The sequence below is a fragment of the Gorilla gorilla genome, chromosome 5 (genome assembly GCF_029281585.2).
Source record: "Gorilla gorilla gorilla isolate KB3781 chromosome 5, NHGRI_mGorGor1-v2.1_pri, whole genome shotgun sequence".
Taxonomy (NCBI): domain Eukaryota; kingdom Metazoa; phylum Chordata; class Mammalia; order Primates; family Hominidae; genus Gorilla; species Gorilla gorilla.
This window is the reverse complement of record NC_073229.2, coordinates 114,021,820-114,038,139: the sequence shown is the minus strand read 5'-3', so window position 1 is coordinate 114,038,139 and position 16,320 is coordinate 114,021,820. Positions and strand designations below refer to the sequence as shown.

The following is a 16,320-nucleotide window of genomic DNA, read 5'->3' as shown; positions in this document are numbered from 1 at the left end:
CATCTGCAGCAGAGATATGGTTCACCGTTCTGGTACTTGCTGTGAGAAGGCAGGCAACAGCAATCAGTTTTCTCAATCTACTCAAAGCCATTCAGCCAGCCACACCCCCACCAGGAACCACTTCAAAATTGCACCCTATGTCCCCTAGGACTTTTACCTCTTTTGATTTTTTAAATTATTACCTAAACACAATAAAAGTAAAAGAAACATTCGAATCCAAATACAACAAAACTTTACATGGTTTTATTATACATTACTGTTATTGAAAGCAAACTTTATACAAGTTTTATACAGATAAAAAAAATCCTTGGCTAGGCAAAGCCATTTATGTGTGTGCATATACAGAAACACACATACATACATATACACACGGTATTTTACATCATAATTATACATATTTATAAATACATTATTTAAATTATTTTACAATATACCAAAACAAGGAGAGGCAATTATAAAAGCAAATAAAAAATGGATGAACACTTGAACTAAATAGTCACTAAGTTTAAAATGCTACAAAACTATTTTTTTAATCTAGAAAGTCACTTCTTTAAAATATCAAAACTAAGATTTCAATACATCACTGTTGCTTTCATTTTGGTAAGTTCTAACATGTTTAAAAATAAATATTTTGACCAAAAACAGATAAGCAAATCAGAATGATGACTAGAACAAGCTGAACATGCTGATGTGAAATTAGAGAGTCACTGAGTAATAACAAATGTAGATTATCATCTGGTAACCAAAAAGGTGATAAACCTCCCTCTAGTGCTCATTTAAAACATGAGGAATTTGAAGCTTCTGTGTAGTATGCAATATCAATTAAGAGTCCCAGGAATTCAGCAACTTATCTGTAATGTAAGAAAATGCTAAAGTTATTATTCTATTTTTCTGATAGGACTATCTCATAATGTGTTATCTTAAATGAGCTCCATTTAGACAATATTGGTGTTTAATAAACTAGCTTTCTCATCTTCCAATTGGTCTCAAAATTTAAAAAAAAAACCTAGCTTTTGCAATCAGTTTGGTAACTATCATTATACTTTGATATTGACAAAAATTTAATAGGACTACAGTACTTGTGGGGAAAAAAAAATCAGTTAAGAGGCAAGCTACGAATGAAATAACCCACAATATGTGCTATCCTGCAAGCAAAGAAATCTCAAATATCAAATTCATTAAATGGTTTTAGATTTTTGGCCAGATGCAGTAGCTTACGCCTGTAATCTGAGCACTCTGGGAGGCCAAGGCAGATGGATCGCTTGAATCCAGGAGTTCGAGACCAGCCTGGGCAACACAGCGAAACCCCATCTCTGTTTAAAAGAATTTACATTCTCTTCACAAGAGAACGGAAATCATACTTTAATATAACATTAAGGTAAAAAAAAGAAACGATTTAATTTCTTAAAGGCAGCAAAAATCTTAAAAAGCACAGTTAATCTAATAAATAATCAAGCCACTTTTGCCCAGAGCTTTTAAAAAAAAAGTTCTTTAGAATAAGCTTCTTCTCCAAATTCCCCATTATTCAAGCTTACATTCTGTTGTGTGTTTTGTTCAAGTGATTCTCCTGCCTCAGGCTCCCAAGTAGCTGGGATTACAGGCACATTCCACCATGCCCAGCTAATTTTTGTAATTTTGGTAGAAATGAAGTATCATCATGTTGGCTGGGCTGGTCTCGAACTCCTGAACTCAGGTGATCTGCCCACCTTAGCCTCCCAAAGTGCTCGGATTACAGGCATGAGCCACTGCATCCGGCAACATTCTGAATTATATAAATAGAAATTTAACGTCATAATCACTTGAACCCGAGAGGCAGAGGTTGCAGTGAGCTGCGATCGTGCGGCTGCACTCCAGCCCGGGCGACAGAGTGAGACTCCGTCTCAGAACAAACAAAAGAAATTTAACATCATAGTAAACTACTACACATATTTTGAAGATTTCACTAGCACTGTGCTCTATGTCCAAATCAAGTTTTTTTTTTTTCTTCTTTTCTTTCTGAGAGGCAGAGTCTCACTCTTTCAGGCTGGAGTGTAGTGGCACAATCTTGGCTCACCGCAACCTCCACCTCCCAGGTTCAAGCGATTCTCATGCCTCAGTCTCCCAAGTAGCTGGGATTACAGACACGTGCCACCATGCCTAGCTAATTTTTGTATTTTTTGTAGAGATGGGGTTTCACCATGTTGGCCAGGCTGGTATAGAACTCCTGGCCTCAAATGATCTGCCCACCTCGGCCTCCCAAAGTGCTGGGATTACAGGTGTGCCACTGTGCCTGGCTCTGTATGTCCAAATATAGTTGCTATTCAGATTTAATTCAAACTTCATTTAAAACTGCATGTTTTGCATTCAAATAATTAGGACAGCAAATCAATTAAAAATATTGTGATACATTAAATATCTTTAAAATTTTGCTTACATAAAAATCCAAAATATTTAAGCAATTGGCAGAGATCCTACAGAAAAAACCTGCTGGTAATTTATTTACTTACTTAGGTTTTAGAGACTGGATCTCACTATATTGCCCAGGCTGGAGTGTATTGGTTATTCACAGGCGCAATCCTAGTACCCTAGCCTCAGATTTCTGGGCTCAAGCAATCCTCTTGCCTCAGCCTCTCGAGTAGCTGGGACTATAGGTGGGTACCACCACACCCAGCCTTCTGCTGATAATTTAAATATTATTGCCCTAATAAACCTGTATGTACAAGAAAGACTTGTACGACAAGTACAAAAACAAAAACTGAGGAAACATGTCTGTGAACATTAACAATTTAATATGGTAAATCATGTCATCAATTGGGATGACAATAAACTTTATAAATGTTTTGTATTTTAATTAGCACTAATTAAAAATGTGAGAAATATTAAATTACCATCACTACACAGACTTCACTGCTTATGAACCACATACTGCTTTTCAAGAATGTTTGATTTATCTATAAAAACTTTATTATTAATCAAATGGATTTCCCCCCACCTTAGACTCATCAGCAATCAGAAGGTTGAGGAGAGATGCCATGCTGATCTGAACTGCAGCAGGCTTCACTCTGAGCACGTCCCTGTGGATGAGGTCACCTTAGATGCCTGCTCGAGCAATCATCCTCCAACCTGTGACTGAAGCAGGAACTCAACTGGATGTCTCTCACCCACTATTCACATCTTCAATGACTAACAGGCCATTAACTGCACAACTACAGTGTCAAACATTTATTTTACTAGTCTCCTGTAGTGTAACCATTAACTACCTGCATTTTGACTTTTCAAAGAGCTTCATTAGCTGCTGGAATCTTTCTGAGACCTGAAAATTTAAAAATGAGTGTTAATTACAAATACCTCAGTAATCTTTTTTCATCTTTGAAGAATACTTTCATAAAACAGCTAAAGACAGACAAAGTCATCTTCAATAATAAAGAGATGAACTAATGTTTAGAAAAATATCTTCATGGCCAGGTGTGGTGGCTCATGCCTGTAATCCCAGCACTTTGGGAGGCCGAGGCAGGCGGATTACCTGAGGTTGGGAGTTCAAGACCAGCCTGACCAACACGGAGAAACCCCGTCTCTACTAAAAATACAAAATTAGCCAGGCGTGGTGGCGCATGCCTGTAATCCCAGCTACTCAGGAGGCTGAGGCAGGAGAATCACTTGAACCCGGGAGGCAGAGGTTGCAGTAAGCCGAGATCGCACCATTGCACTCCAGCCTGGGCAACAAGAGTGAAACTCCGTCTTAAAAAAAAAAAAAGAAAAATATCTTCATACTAAAGGTGATTACTAGTTAACTTTTCAATATTGAACTTTTTTTTTTTTTTTTGAGATGGAGTTTCACTCTTGTTGCCCAGGCTGGAGTGCAATGGCGTGATCTTGGCTCACTGCAACCTCCGCCTCCAGGGTTCAAGCGATTCTCCTGCCTCAGCCTCCTGAGTAGCTGGGATTACAGGCATAAGCCACCAAACCTGGCTAATTTTTTTTGTATTTTTAGTAGAGACGGGGTTTCTCCATGTTGGTCAGGCTGGTCTCGAACTCCCGACCTCAGGTGATCCGCCTGCCTCAGCCTCCCAAAGTGCTGGGATTACAGGCGTGAGCCACCGCACCAGGCTTTTTTTTTTTTTTTTTTTTAAGAGACAGAGTCTTGCTGTCACCCGGGCTGGAGTGTGCAGTGTCAAGAGCATAGCTTACTGTAACCTGGGCCCAAGCAATCCTCCCAGTCGGCCTTCCAAAGTGCTGGGATTACAAACATTAATATTTCTTAAACAAGCAAACATCAGTTTACAAAACAATCAGGATTGTCTCAGTCATACTTCTTCCACAGTTACCAAGTTTTTAACAGTCCTACGCTGAGCCATACTTTTAAAGAGGCTGGCTAATAAATATCTACATATTCTAACACTCAAAAAGTAAATCTAAGCCAGCTCAGGAGTTCAAATCTAGCCTGGGCACCATAATGAGACTCCATCTCTTTTTTTTTTTTTTTTTGAGACAGAGTCTCGCTCTGTTGCCCAGGCTGGAGTGCAGTGGCATGATCTCGGCTCACTGCAAGCTCCGCCTCCCGGGTTCACGCCATTCTCCTGCCTCAGCCTCCCGAGTAGCTGGGACTACAGGCACCCGCCACTGCGCCCGGCTAATTTTTTGTATTTTTAGTAGAGACGGGGTTTCACCATGTTAGCCAGGATGGTCTCGATCTCCTGACCTCATGATCTGCCCTCCTCAGCCTCCCAAAGTGCTGGGATTACAGGCGTGAGCCATCACGCCTGGCCTGACTCCATCTCTTAAAACATTTTTTTCACGCCTGTAATCCCAGCACTTTGGGAGGCCGAGGTGAGCAGATCACATGAGACCCAGAGTTCAAGACCAGCCTGGCCAACACAGCAAAACTCCGCCTCTCTAGTAATCTACTAAACATACAAAAAATTAGCTGGGTGTGGTGGCACACACCTGTAATCCCAGATACTCGGGTGGCTTAAGCACAAGAATCACTTGAACCCAGGAGGTGGCGGCTGCAGTGAGCCAACATCATGCCATTGCACTCCAGTAAGGTCAACAAAGCAAGACTCTGTTTCCAAAAAAAAAAGACTGAATGAAACTAACTTTAATTCAAAAAGACAAAAAATTCAATCTAAACATTTATTTATTTACTTTTGTCTGAAACAGGGTCTCACTCTGTCTCAAGCTGGTGTGCAGTGGCATGATCACAGCTCACTGTAGCCTCAACCTCCTGGGCTCAAGTGATCAATTTGCCTCAGCCTCCCAAGTAGCTGGGACTACAGGTGCATGTCACCATGTCCTGCTATTTTTTTTGTTTTTTGTAGAGACATGGTCTCACTGTATTGGCCAGGGTGGCCTTGAACTCCTGGGCTCAAGCGATCCTCCCTCCTCAGCCTTCCGAGCTGAGACCACAGGTGCACACGACAGCACCCACTAATTTTTTAAAATTTTTCTGTAGAGGCAGAAGTCTTACCATGTTGCCCGGATGGTCTCGAACTCCTGGCTTCAAGGGATCCTCCCACCTTGGCTGTGCTGGGATTATAGCTGTGAGCTACCACACCTAGCCTAAATCTTAAGTATTTAGAGTAGCAACATCTGTGAACCAATAGAGATGTAAAAATTGGGTAGTTACCTGATTTGGATTTTTATCCAACTTGGCGGCTAAATATGCAAATGTTTTAAATGATGGCCCTCTTTTCTGACACTCCAATAAAATTTCCCGGTCATCATTTCTGAGGAGGAAAAAATTGTATTTAGTTTTAGTACACTGTATTAGAAAGGTAATAAAAATCCCACTGCCTTGAAGTCCACCAACCAGGGAAATTTAAACCCACAGGAAAAAGGAAAAGTGTATATACCAAAATATGGACAATGGGTGTCTCTGAGAAATAAGATTTAGATGATTTTGTTCTGAGTTCATATGTATTCTATAACAAATCTCCTGATTTTCTTAATGACAAAATTAAAGTATTTCTTTTTAATTCTACCTTTGATGTATACACTAAAAAACTTAGGGCCCAAAGATGGTCACAGACATAATAAGCAGAAGAACCAGAATTAAAATAGAATCCTATCTTCTAATTCCCAGACCTCTGCTTTTTCTACATACTCTGACCAAATGGGTATTAATACAATTGCTGAGATTTTATACTGCCATCTGCAAAGTTACCTGCAATGGGGATTTGAGGACTGTGGAATTAACAAAACTGATCACCAGTTTTCACAAAACTCAGCTTCTCTCATTAAGCATTCTAGTCAAGTATATCTACCTCTAGTCCAATGATTCATAACTGTGGTTACTTTTACATCTGAATGGAGTCTTGATTTTCCTAAACAGTTCATATAAAACTCAAAAGTGTACAGGCACAGCATCTCATGCCTATAATCCAGCACTTCCTACCTACAATCCAGCCTGACCAACATGGAGAAACCCTGTCTCTACTAAAAATACAAAATTAGCTGGGCGTGCCCTTGTAATTCCAGCTACTCGGGAGGCTGAGGCAGGAGAATCACTTGAACCCGGGAGGCAGAGGTTGCAGTGAGCCAAGATGGTACCATTGCACTCGAGTCTGGGCAACAAGAGTGAAACTCTGTCTCAAACAAACAAACAAAAACCCTCAAAAGTACAACCGGTTTACAAAACTGTAAACTTCTAATCTGGAGGAAAAATCAAATTATTAGGTTGCTGCAAAAGTAATTGTGGTTTTGCAGCACCAACCTATACCAACACTCCCATTTTTTGCTGTTTCATCACTTGTCATTCCTTCTAAGATGTGCTTAACAGCAGTTCCTTCCAAATGAAGTTTTTAATTTAAACAGTGAAGTTAAAACACACTTTTTCCGTTCACTTTTTAACTTTTTTTCACTTCACTTTTTTTAAATGAAAAACTTCACTTTTTTTAACTTCACAATAGAGCTTTTCGAAGTGAAAAGCTATATCCATGGTACTACTGCACACCTCTGGTTAAGAGCCACTGTTCTAGATTGTACAACAGTACAGCAGGTCTGTACTCTAGAATGTATCTTCAACTACCTTTGGCCACTTTTGAAGTCATCATTTTCCTTATTTTAGGATGATAAAGCTATGAAGACATGACAGATTAGATATCTTTAGGTTTTCTTTTCTTTTTTTCCAGAGGGAGTCTTGCACTGTCACCCAGGCTGGAGGGCAGTGGCGTGATCTCAGCTCACTGCAAGCTCCGCCTCCCAGGTTCACGGCCATTCTCCTGCCTCAGCCTTCTGAGTAGCTGGGACTACAGGCGCCTGCCACCATGCCTGGCTAGGTAACTTTAGGTTTTTTTTTTTTTTTTTTTTTTGAGACAGAGTTTTGCTCTGTCACCCAGGCTGGAGTACAACCTTCGCCTCCCAGGCTCAAGTGATCCTCCTGCCTAAGCCTCCCAAGTAGCTGGGACCACAGGCCTGCACCACCACGCCTGGCTAATTTTTGCATTTTTTTCTTTTTTTTTTTTTTAGACAGTCTCGCTCTGTTGCCCAGGCTAGAATGCAGTGGCGCCATCTCGGCTCACTGCAAGCCCTGCCCCCCGGGTTCATGCCATTCTCCTGCCTCAGCCTCCCAACTAGCTGGAACTGCAGGCGCATGCCACCATGTCTGGCTAAGTTTTTGTATTTTTGGTAGAGATTGGGTTTCACCATGTTAGCCAGGATGGTCTCAATCTCCTGACCTCATGATCCGCCCGCTTCAGCCTCCCAAAGTGCTGGGATTACAGGCGTGAGCCACTGCGCCCGGCCCTAATTTTTGTATTTTTTTTGTAGAGACAGAATTTCACCATGTTGCTCAAGCTGGTCCCAAACTCCTGGGCTCAAGTGATCCACCTGCCTCAGCGTCCCAAAGTATTGGGATTACAGGCATGAGCCACTGCGCCCAGCCAGACAGATTAGATTTCTGAGTGCAAAATTTCCTGGTGATTTAAATGTCTCACAAGATTCTTACCTTGTCCATAAAATGATAATTTCTCCCTTCTTTTTAATAACATTTTTTGCAGAAAGACTTGTAGAAGTGGCAAGTGCTGCTGATGAATCCTTAATCCCTGGGGTTGCCTTTAATGATGAGGGATCTTTAGTCACAGGAGGGGCCTTCTTCTTACTGGCTTTCTTTCGGTGAGCTTCAGTATTCTCACAAGAATCTTGGGTAGGTTTCTTGGTCTTTTCCTTATTAGTTAAGTCTGTTTCCTTTCTTTGTTTTTTATGAGGATGATTTAGATCAGAAATGTTTCTTCTCTTTTTGTGAGCATTATGCAAAGTCCCAGGCAACTCCGAGTTATCACAATTTGATCCCGGCTCTGATTTTAACTCATCTTTTTTTACTTCACATGAACTGGGAGATTCTGTGGTCAAGTCGATATAGGTTTCCTCAACAATGCATTTTAAAGGCCTGTTTGCCACTTGTGCCTTTTCTTCCTTACAATTATCTTCATCTACCTGTATCACCCCACATCCCAAGTCTTCCACAGCTAATGCAGGATGATTACCTTCACTTTTAGCCTCACTTGAAGCATCTTGTGTCAAATCAATAAAAGCACCTACAGTATCAGCCTGCAAAGAATTGTCTAATATTTGAGCACTCTGATTTAAATTGCCTCCAGAACATCCCAACTGATCAATATGTAAAACTGTTACTTCTATGAATTCCCCCAAGTTTTTGGTTTCAGTGACTGGATCTTTCGTTAGATCTACGTATGTGTTTGGAAGATGTTCCCCAACAGAGTGTGAGATTTCTTCCATTGAAGGCAATTCTTCAATGCTTTCAGGCACTTTTGTTTCCCATACTTGATGCAATTTGAAACATTCATCAGCCACTTCATCACTATGACCCATCTTATCTGAAGCATCTTTAAGAAATTCATATATATCAGGAACCTGTGTTTGTATCATAGAGCTCTGTTCTTCATGAGTTGACTTGCTGCTATCAACATTTTTGTTGGAGTTTTCCAATTCCTCCACAGATCTAAAAACTGTGTTCTGACATGAAATATATTCTTTCTCTGGTCCTTCATCAGCTTCCTTTCCATGTCTGGGCAAAGATGTCAGTAATTCATCAGGCATCATACTCTGTTTAAGGCCAGAAGAGGTAGATGGTGTTGCACGTCGTATTTTCACAATGAAATGATCATTGGACTTTTCCATTATGACGGCATGCATAGGTAGATTAGGGTGGTACTGAAAGCCTGGAGCAACAGATCGGCTTGTCCAGGAAGAAGAACAACTTGATTTACTGCTTGAATTATCAGACTCCAGAGCTAAATGAATATCTTGCTCAGATGCATCCTCTTCCTCAAGTAAGGCATCTTCACTAAAATGAGCACTAATGACTTCTTCAGGAGTTGAACTGGACGACACATCAGGCTTTAAAAAACTGAGATGACCATCTGACTTCAGAGGCGATGGTACTGTTAAAGAGACTGCTAGATCTTCAAGAAGTATGGAAGAAACGCAGGGCTTGCTCTTTTCTACACTACACACATTATCTTTACTTAAAGGTAGGTTAGTAGACACTTCAAACATACAACTTTCATCCAACACATCAGGATGAATTGGCAATGAAAGCCCTGAAGACAGAGATGGACCTTTTTCAGATGATAATAATGACCAATTATCATCATTAATCATTTTAGGACATGGAGAAGCCACCCCTGAAACTAGCTCTTCTGTTGTACAAGCTGGTATAGACTCGCACTTAAGAGTCTCTAGCAGCTGCTTCTCTGGAGTCTTTAACTCCCACTCACTTTTTTCAGTACAGTTAACACTGCTGTCTAAAAGATCAGAACCTTGCAACAAACTTTTAAATATTTCACCCATTTGTGCATCACTCACTAAATTAAAAGTAAGGCTCGATGCTTGCTGTTCGGTAAGAATCTCGAAACTTCGTTCTGGCTTCAAAGTTGCATGCTGGGATGTCTGTGCATCCTCTATGCTGCTTCCTTCGTTTTTTTCTGACTTTGGGGTGCTTGGACAGTATACTTCCAAGGAGCGCTCTTCGGATTGAGAGTTCTTTATATTATCAAAGCAGATGTTAAAATTTTTTTTAATGTCATGCTTTACAGTGTTAATACTGGAGTTATTTTGGTCTTGATAATTTTCCTCAGATTTTTTACATCCCACTAAAGACTTATAATGAACAGGGTCTTCTGATTTTGATAATTTTTCTTTCAGCAATTCTCTGTTGGAGTTGTCCACACTCCTTTTCTGACTATTTGAATACTGTGCATTCTGTTTACTTGTTTTTTCAAGTTTGCCTTCATCACTATCTCTTCCAAAGCTTTTGGAATCACATACTAAGATTTTCTTAAGCTTTGCAAACAAATAATCAAGTTGGTCATCTACAAACTTCCACAATTTTTTTTTCATATCTGGTAGCTGCTGTTCAAATAAACGATCAACTATGCCATTCTTTTTAACTTGCTTAAGTTTAGACTCTATAATATCACAGAGATTCTTCTGTAAGGTAGTCACTGACTTAGAGATTTTGTGTAAGTTGAGATGTTTAATTAAAGATGTAAAACTCAAAATTGCTGACTCAATAATTCTGTGAAATTGTATTAATGAAAATTTTGCCTTGAATTTCATATAATTTTTTCTTACATGTTTTCTTATCATTCGTAACATGTGCATGATCTCTTGTTCAGAAGAGGGTACAGCAATAATTGGAACTATTTTTTCCAAGCTGGAAGTGCTCATCACTTTATCTTTCTTCTCTGTTTTTGAAGATCTGCTAGATTTATCAGGTCTTTTATTCCATTTGTTATTGGTCTGATGGATTCTTACATGTGTTTTCCTACTGTCTTTATCTAAACACACAGTACTTTTCCCACGTCGTGGGATAGTCTTTGACTTCCGCACATCAGCTGACGCTCTAGGCTTGGAATTTTTTTCAAAACTTTCTTGTGGTTTAGATGTTTCACTATCACTTCTAATTTCTCCTTCTTCTAATTCATCTAATGGTGAATTCTTACATGTGTCTGCTTCTGTACATTTGTCAGATTTGTAAATTGGCTTTTGATTTTCCTTATTGAGATCAGACTGACTCTTAGAGGTAGAATGAGCTGAATTTGGTAAAAACACATCTGTAGAAGAGAAAAATATATTAAACACATTTATAGAAGATAACAGTATATTAAAGTTTAGTCATTTGACATGTCCATATTAAATATTACATATAACAAAAAATTAAATACTGAGGCAATTCACTGTTTGTTTTTTTTTGTTTTTTGAGATGGAGTCTCGCTCTGTCGCCCAGGCTGGAGTGCAGTGGTGCAATCTCGGCTCACTGCAAGCTCCGCCTCGTGGGTTCACGCCATTCTCCTGTCTCAGCCTCGCGAGTATCTGAGACTACAGGTGCCCGCCACCACGTCTGACTAATTTTTTTGTATTTTTAGTAGAGACGGGGTTTCACCGTGTTAGCCAGGATGGTCTCGATCTCCTGACCTCGTGATCTGCCCGCCTTGGCCTCCCAAAGTGCTGGGATTACAGGCGTGAGCCACCGCGCCCAGCCGGCAATTCAATGTTTTACTAGTTCTTTTTGAAGCAGAATGTTAATGCCTAATACTTGTATCACTGATTTTTTTTTTGAGAACGAAGTCTTGCTGTGACACTCAGGATGGAATGCAGTGGCGCAATCTTGGCTCACTGCACCCTCTACCTCCCGGGTTCAAGCCAATTCTCCTGCCTCAGCCTCCTGAGTAGCTGGGACTACAGGCGACTACCCCCACACCCAGCTAATTTTTGTATTTTTTAGTAGAGATAGGGTTTCACCACATTGGCCAGGCTGGTCTCGAACTCCTGACTTCATGATCTACCTGCCTCAGCCTCCCTAAGTGCTAGGATTACAGGTGTGAGCCACCATGCCCCGCCTGTATCATTGGTTTTTATTGATCTTAAAAAGTGCTTGGGGCCGGATGTGGTGGCTCACGCCTGTAATCCTAGCACTTTGGGAGGCTGAGGAGGGCTGATCACGAGGTCAAGAGATCCAGACCAACCTGACCAACATGGTGAAAACCCATCTCTACTAACACAAAAATTAGCATGGTGGCAGGTGCCTGTAATCCCAGCTACTTGGGAGGCTGAGGCAGGAGAATCGCTTGGGCCTGGGAGGCTGAGGTTGCAGTGAGCTGAGATTGCGCCACTGCACTCCAGCCTGGCGACAGAGTGACTCTCTCTCAAAAAAAAAAAAAGAAACAAAAAAACAACTCTGGCTGGGTGCAGTGGCTCACGCCTATAGTCCCAACACTTTGGGAGGCCGAGACACGCGGATCACGAGGTCAGGAGTTCAAGACCAGCCTGCCCAATATGGTGAAACCCTGACTCTACTAAAAAAAATACAAAAATTAGCTGGGAGTGGTGGCACGCACCTGTAGTCCCAGCTACTTGGGAGGCTGAGGCAGGAGAATTGCTTGAACTCAGGAGGCAGAGGTTGCAGTGAGCCAAGATTGTGCACACTGCACTCCAGCCTGGGGGACAGAGTGAGACTTCATCTAAAAAAAACCAAAAAACAAAAAAACCCTCCATGTGCACTTCTAGATAACAGGGGCTGAGTAATATGCTACTTTTTATGTTATCAAAAAAGAAAAAGCACCAATTTATCTTATGTATTTTACATTCTCATAAAATGCAAAGTTACAGAAGATAATACGAACTATTACCTTTATGACTGTTATTATACACTGGAACTTGAGGTGGGCTTTCATTTCTAAGAACTTTTGCTACAGGTCTCACTGGACTATTCAGAGGACTGATGGCTTCTGGAATAGGTCTCAGGTGATTAAGGTCAATGCTCAAAACCGAGTTATCATCATCATGATATACTGAGTTTGTTTCACCAGTTGCCATTCTGTGGTCCATTAACTCAGTCTGCTGAAGTGAAGAATCTAGAGTCTCTTTAGGTAAGCAAGGCTCCAGATGACACGACTTACTCTCAACCAGTGGTGTAACTATAACAGAAGGCTCAAATTTTGGGTTATTATCTTCTGAAAGCATTATTGGCAAAATATCAGCTTCCTCAATTGAAGGCTGCAAAATGCTTTCAGTGGTTTCACCCACTGTTGTTGAAAGTGCCACCTTCATCTCCATACCTTCAGAAATACCACAAGAATCTGAATTATCATTTCTTTTGGTATCCAATTCCAAGCCAAAGTTTTGAGACACATCTGTTTGTAATACATCCATTACCACAGGAGCTGCTGCCCTTCCATTATTAATGGTTTGTTTCATTCCTGTTGATGGAAACAAGGACTCTGTCTGTTGTATTTCCACAGGAGATGGGAAGGAAGTCTCTGTACCACAAATGGGCACTTCACAATGCATAGTATTGTCAACAGATCTAACTAACAAACTATTTTCGTCTTCCTTGTTAGTTTCTGAGATACCGATCCTGGGTTCAGTCACTGCTAGAAGAGCAACCTTTGGTTCCAATAACGTTGACTTGGTTTCCCCCATGGTATGTTCACTGACAGATGCTTCCCCCAAGATATGTTCACTGATGGAGGGAACATATGCCACTGTTTTAACTTGCATTGAAGACTCTGAATCACATACACCACTGGACTTGGGAACATCAGTTATTTTATGCTGATTATCCTGGGAAACAGGTTGCTTTTTAGCAGGAGAAAGAGTTAAGTTCAATTTTTTCATAAAACTCAATTTTAGGTCCTTGTTTTTTGTTTCATTTGGACCACTCTCAGCTTTCATTGCAAGCTCTTTATTATCTGCTCCTTCAGAAACACCATTATCAAGGACTTCTCCCTTATCAGTCTTTGGCTCATTCTGTTTCTTTAAATCAGTAGTGGTTTTCTTAGTTTCCTTATTAGTCTTCTGCAAATGTTCTGTAGGTACTCTTTTTTCATTTCTAATATGCCTATTTTCTTCTTTGCTTTCTCGTTCTCTTTTCCTCTTATCTTCAGTTCTATGTCTTTCTGCTTTTAAAGGTGTATTTTCCCACTGATGCATAGCATCAACTTCCTTAGAGTCAATGTTTTTGTGAGTTCTACTGTTTGAAAGAGAAGATGGACATCTTCCATCTTGAAAACTATGACTGTTTACACTCTTGTCTCTTTTACAATCTTCCCATCCTCTTCTCTCTTCTAGATGGTATTTACTTGAATTATGAGAAAATGTTATTTCATTCTTGGAATGAGGAAGTGATGCTCGTTCAGATCTTCTCCAGTGATCTTGGTCCTTTACTACTGATTTAGGTTTTTGATCAACTTTTCTTTCTTCTTTGTCTTGTGATTTAACTTCTTTCCTATTTATATTTTGTGATCTTTCACTTTGTCTTTCTAGTTTTTTGTCACTTTGAGAGTCTACTCGACTGTGTGACCTTTCTCCAGGGGTCTCTTTCTCCCAAGAAGAGTTAATGCGTTCACCTTTATAGTCAGAATCTGAGTTACTTTTAAACTTTGAACTTTTGCTTTCAGTCTTTGGTTCACCTTTACCATATTTCTCAGGATGTCCTTGTAGCCTTTGACTAGCCTCCAATATCCTTGGTTCACCATCACCACAGCCAGTACTTAAGTCTTTTCGTACTCTTTCAGTTCCTCTGTTAAACTGGCTATGTCTAATATCTTTTCTTCCTCTTCTACTATCCTCATTTGAGCTACCCTCGCCAACCTGATAATGAGAACGTGACCAAACACCATTAGTGCAGTGTTTCTCAACAGATGTAGGTAAATGTGAAGTACTCCTTTTATCAGAATGTGGTTTTCCTTCCTTTTCCAGATTTGGCAGTGAAGTGCTATGATGTACATCTTTAGAAACATCACTTTTAGCTCTGTGATCAGTCTTTGAACAATCATCCAAATGTGGAGATCTAGATTTAAGATCTTTTGTTTTAACTGTATCAAATGTCCTTGCAGTTTTATGATTATTTCGAAAATGTGGAAACTCAGACAATCTATTATGAAATAAAAAAAAAAAGTTAAATTATATTTAGCAATATTCCAAACTTCATTCACATGAGTAATTCATGATTAAGAAATTACCAGCTTTGGCCAGGCATGGTAGCTCATGCCTATAATCCCAGCACTTTGAGAGGCCGAGGCAGGTGGATCACTTGAGGTCAGCAGTTTGAGACCAGCCTGGCCAACATAGTGAAACCCCGTCTCTACCAAAAATACAAAAAAATTAGCCAAGCGTGGTGGCAGGCACCTGTAATCCCAGCTCCTTGGGAGCTGAGGCAGGAGAACTGCTTGAACCTGGGAGGTGGAGGTTGCAGTGAGCCGAGACTGCGCCACTGTATTACAGCCTGGGTGACAGGGCAAGACTCTGTCTCAGCCTCAACCTCCTGGTTGAGAAAGAAATTACCAGCTTTGGCCAGATGTGGTGGCTCATGCCTCTAATACCAGCACTTGAGGAGGACAAGGCGGGAGGATCATTTGTTTGAGCCCAGGAGTTCATGATCAGCCTGGGCAACATGGTGACATCCTGTCTCTAAAAAAATTTTTTGTTTTAATTAGCCAGGCATAGTGGTACATGCCTGTGGTCCTAGCTACTCGGAAGGCTGAGGTGGGAGGATCACTTAAGACCAGGAGGTTGAGGCTGCAGTGAGCCATGATTGCACTATTGCACTCCAGCCTGGGTGACAGAACGAAGTGAGACCCTGTCCCTAAAAAAAAGAAGAAAAAGAAATTACCAGCTTCCAACTAAATTAGCCTGTTTTTAAAACATGAAATTCTCTTTCATGTGCCTTGCTCAAATAAGTTTTGAGGACCTGAGGATCTATCCCAATACTTGCCAATGGCTCTTAGACTTACTTCACTACAGTGCATAACTCCCCAGCTAACCACAAGTTCACTTCTTTTAGAACAAGTGACATTATTTTCTTGCCTTATTCATTCCAGCTCAACTGAAACACAAGGAAAAGTAAAATCTTGCTAAACAACAGACTTGAACAAAGTAAAACTCTACATAATTCTCTATCCTAGTTTTCTGTTTCACATACAATCCCACAGCAAGCCAAAGCACCAAAGGCCATCTTAAGATGTTATATACTATGCAAAGTAAAAAGGAATAAAGAGTTGTAATTCTTTCCTAGGAGAATGGTATATATTTACTGTTTAAAACAAACAAAAATCTAAGTCTTAAGGTTTTATATTAGTGTTTAAAAAAACTGGTAGGTTTCCTAGCAATAAAATGTAGATAGCTCAATTTAGCTTTTTTTTTTTTTTTTTTGAGACAGGGTCTCCCTCTTTCACCCAGGCTCAGTGCAGTGGCATGATCATGGCTCACTGCAGCCTTGACATCCTAGGCTCAAGCAATCCTCTCACTTCAACCTTCCAAGTAGCTGGGACTACAGGTACAAGCCACCATGCCCAGCTAATTTTTAATTTTTTGTAGAGA

The 16,320-nt window shown here is 40.4% G+C and overlaps 1 protein-coding gene across 7 annotated transcripts in view; it reads right to left on the bottom strand.

Annotated features, from left to right (window-relative positions):
* Positions 1 to 221: 221 nt before the first annotated feature.
* Positions 222 to 16,320, bottom strand: part of CASP8AP2 (caspase 8 associated protein 2) — a 46,816-nt gene continuing 30,717 nt past the window's right edge. For 6 of the 7 annotated variants that reach the window (XM_004044409.5, XM_004044411.4, XM_004044410.5 and 3 more), the window contains 5 exons: positions 12,630 to 14,875; positions 7,925 to 11,054; positions 5,606 to 5,705; positions 3,240 to 3,292; positions 222 to 851 (listed from right to left, as the gene is read on the bottom strand). In XM_004044409.5, coding sequence (XP_004044457.2) covers positions 848 to 851; positions 3,240 to 3,292; positions 5,606 to 5,705; positions 7,925 to 11,054; positions 12,630 to 14,875 — 5,533 coding nt within the window. In that variant the 3' untranslated portion in view covers positions 222 to 847. Of the gene's footprint in view, positions 852 to 2,971; positions 3,293 to 5,605; positions 5,706 to 7,924; positions 11,055 to 12,629; positions 14,876 to 16,320 lie in introns of all 7 variants that reach the window. The other variant, XR_010134321.1, reaches the window with a different exon arrangement.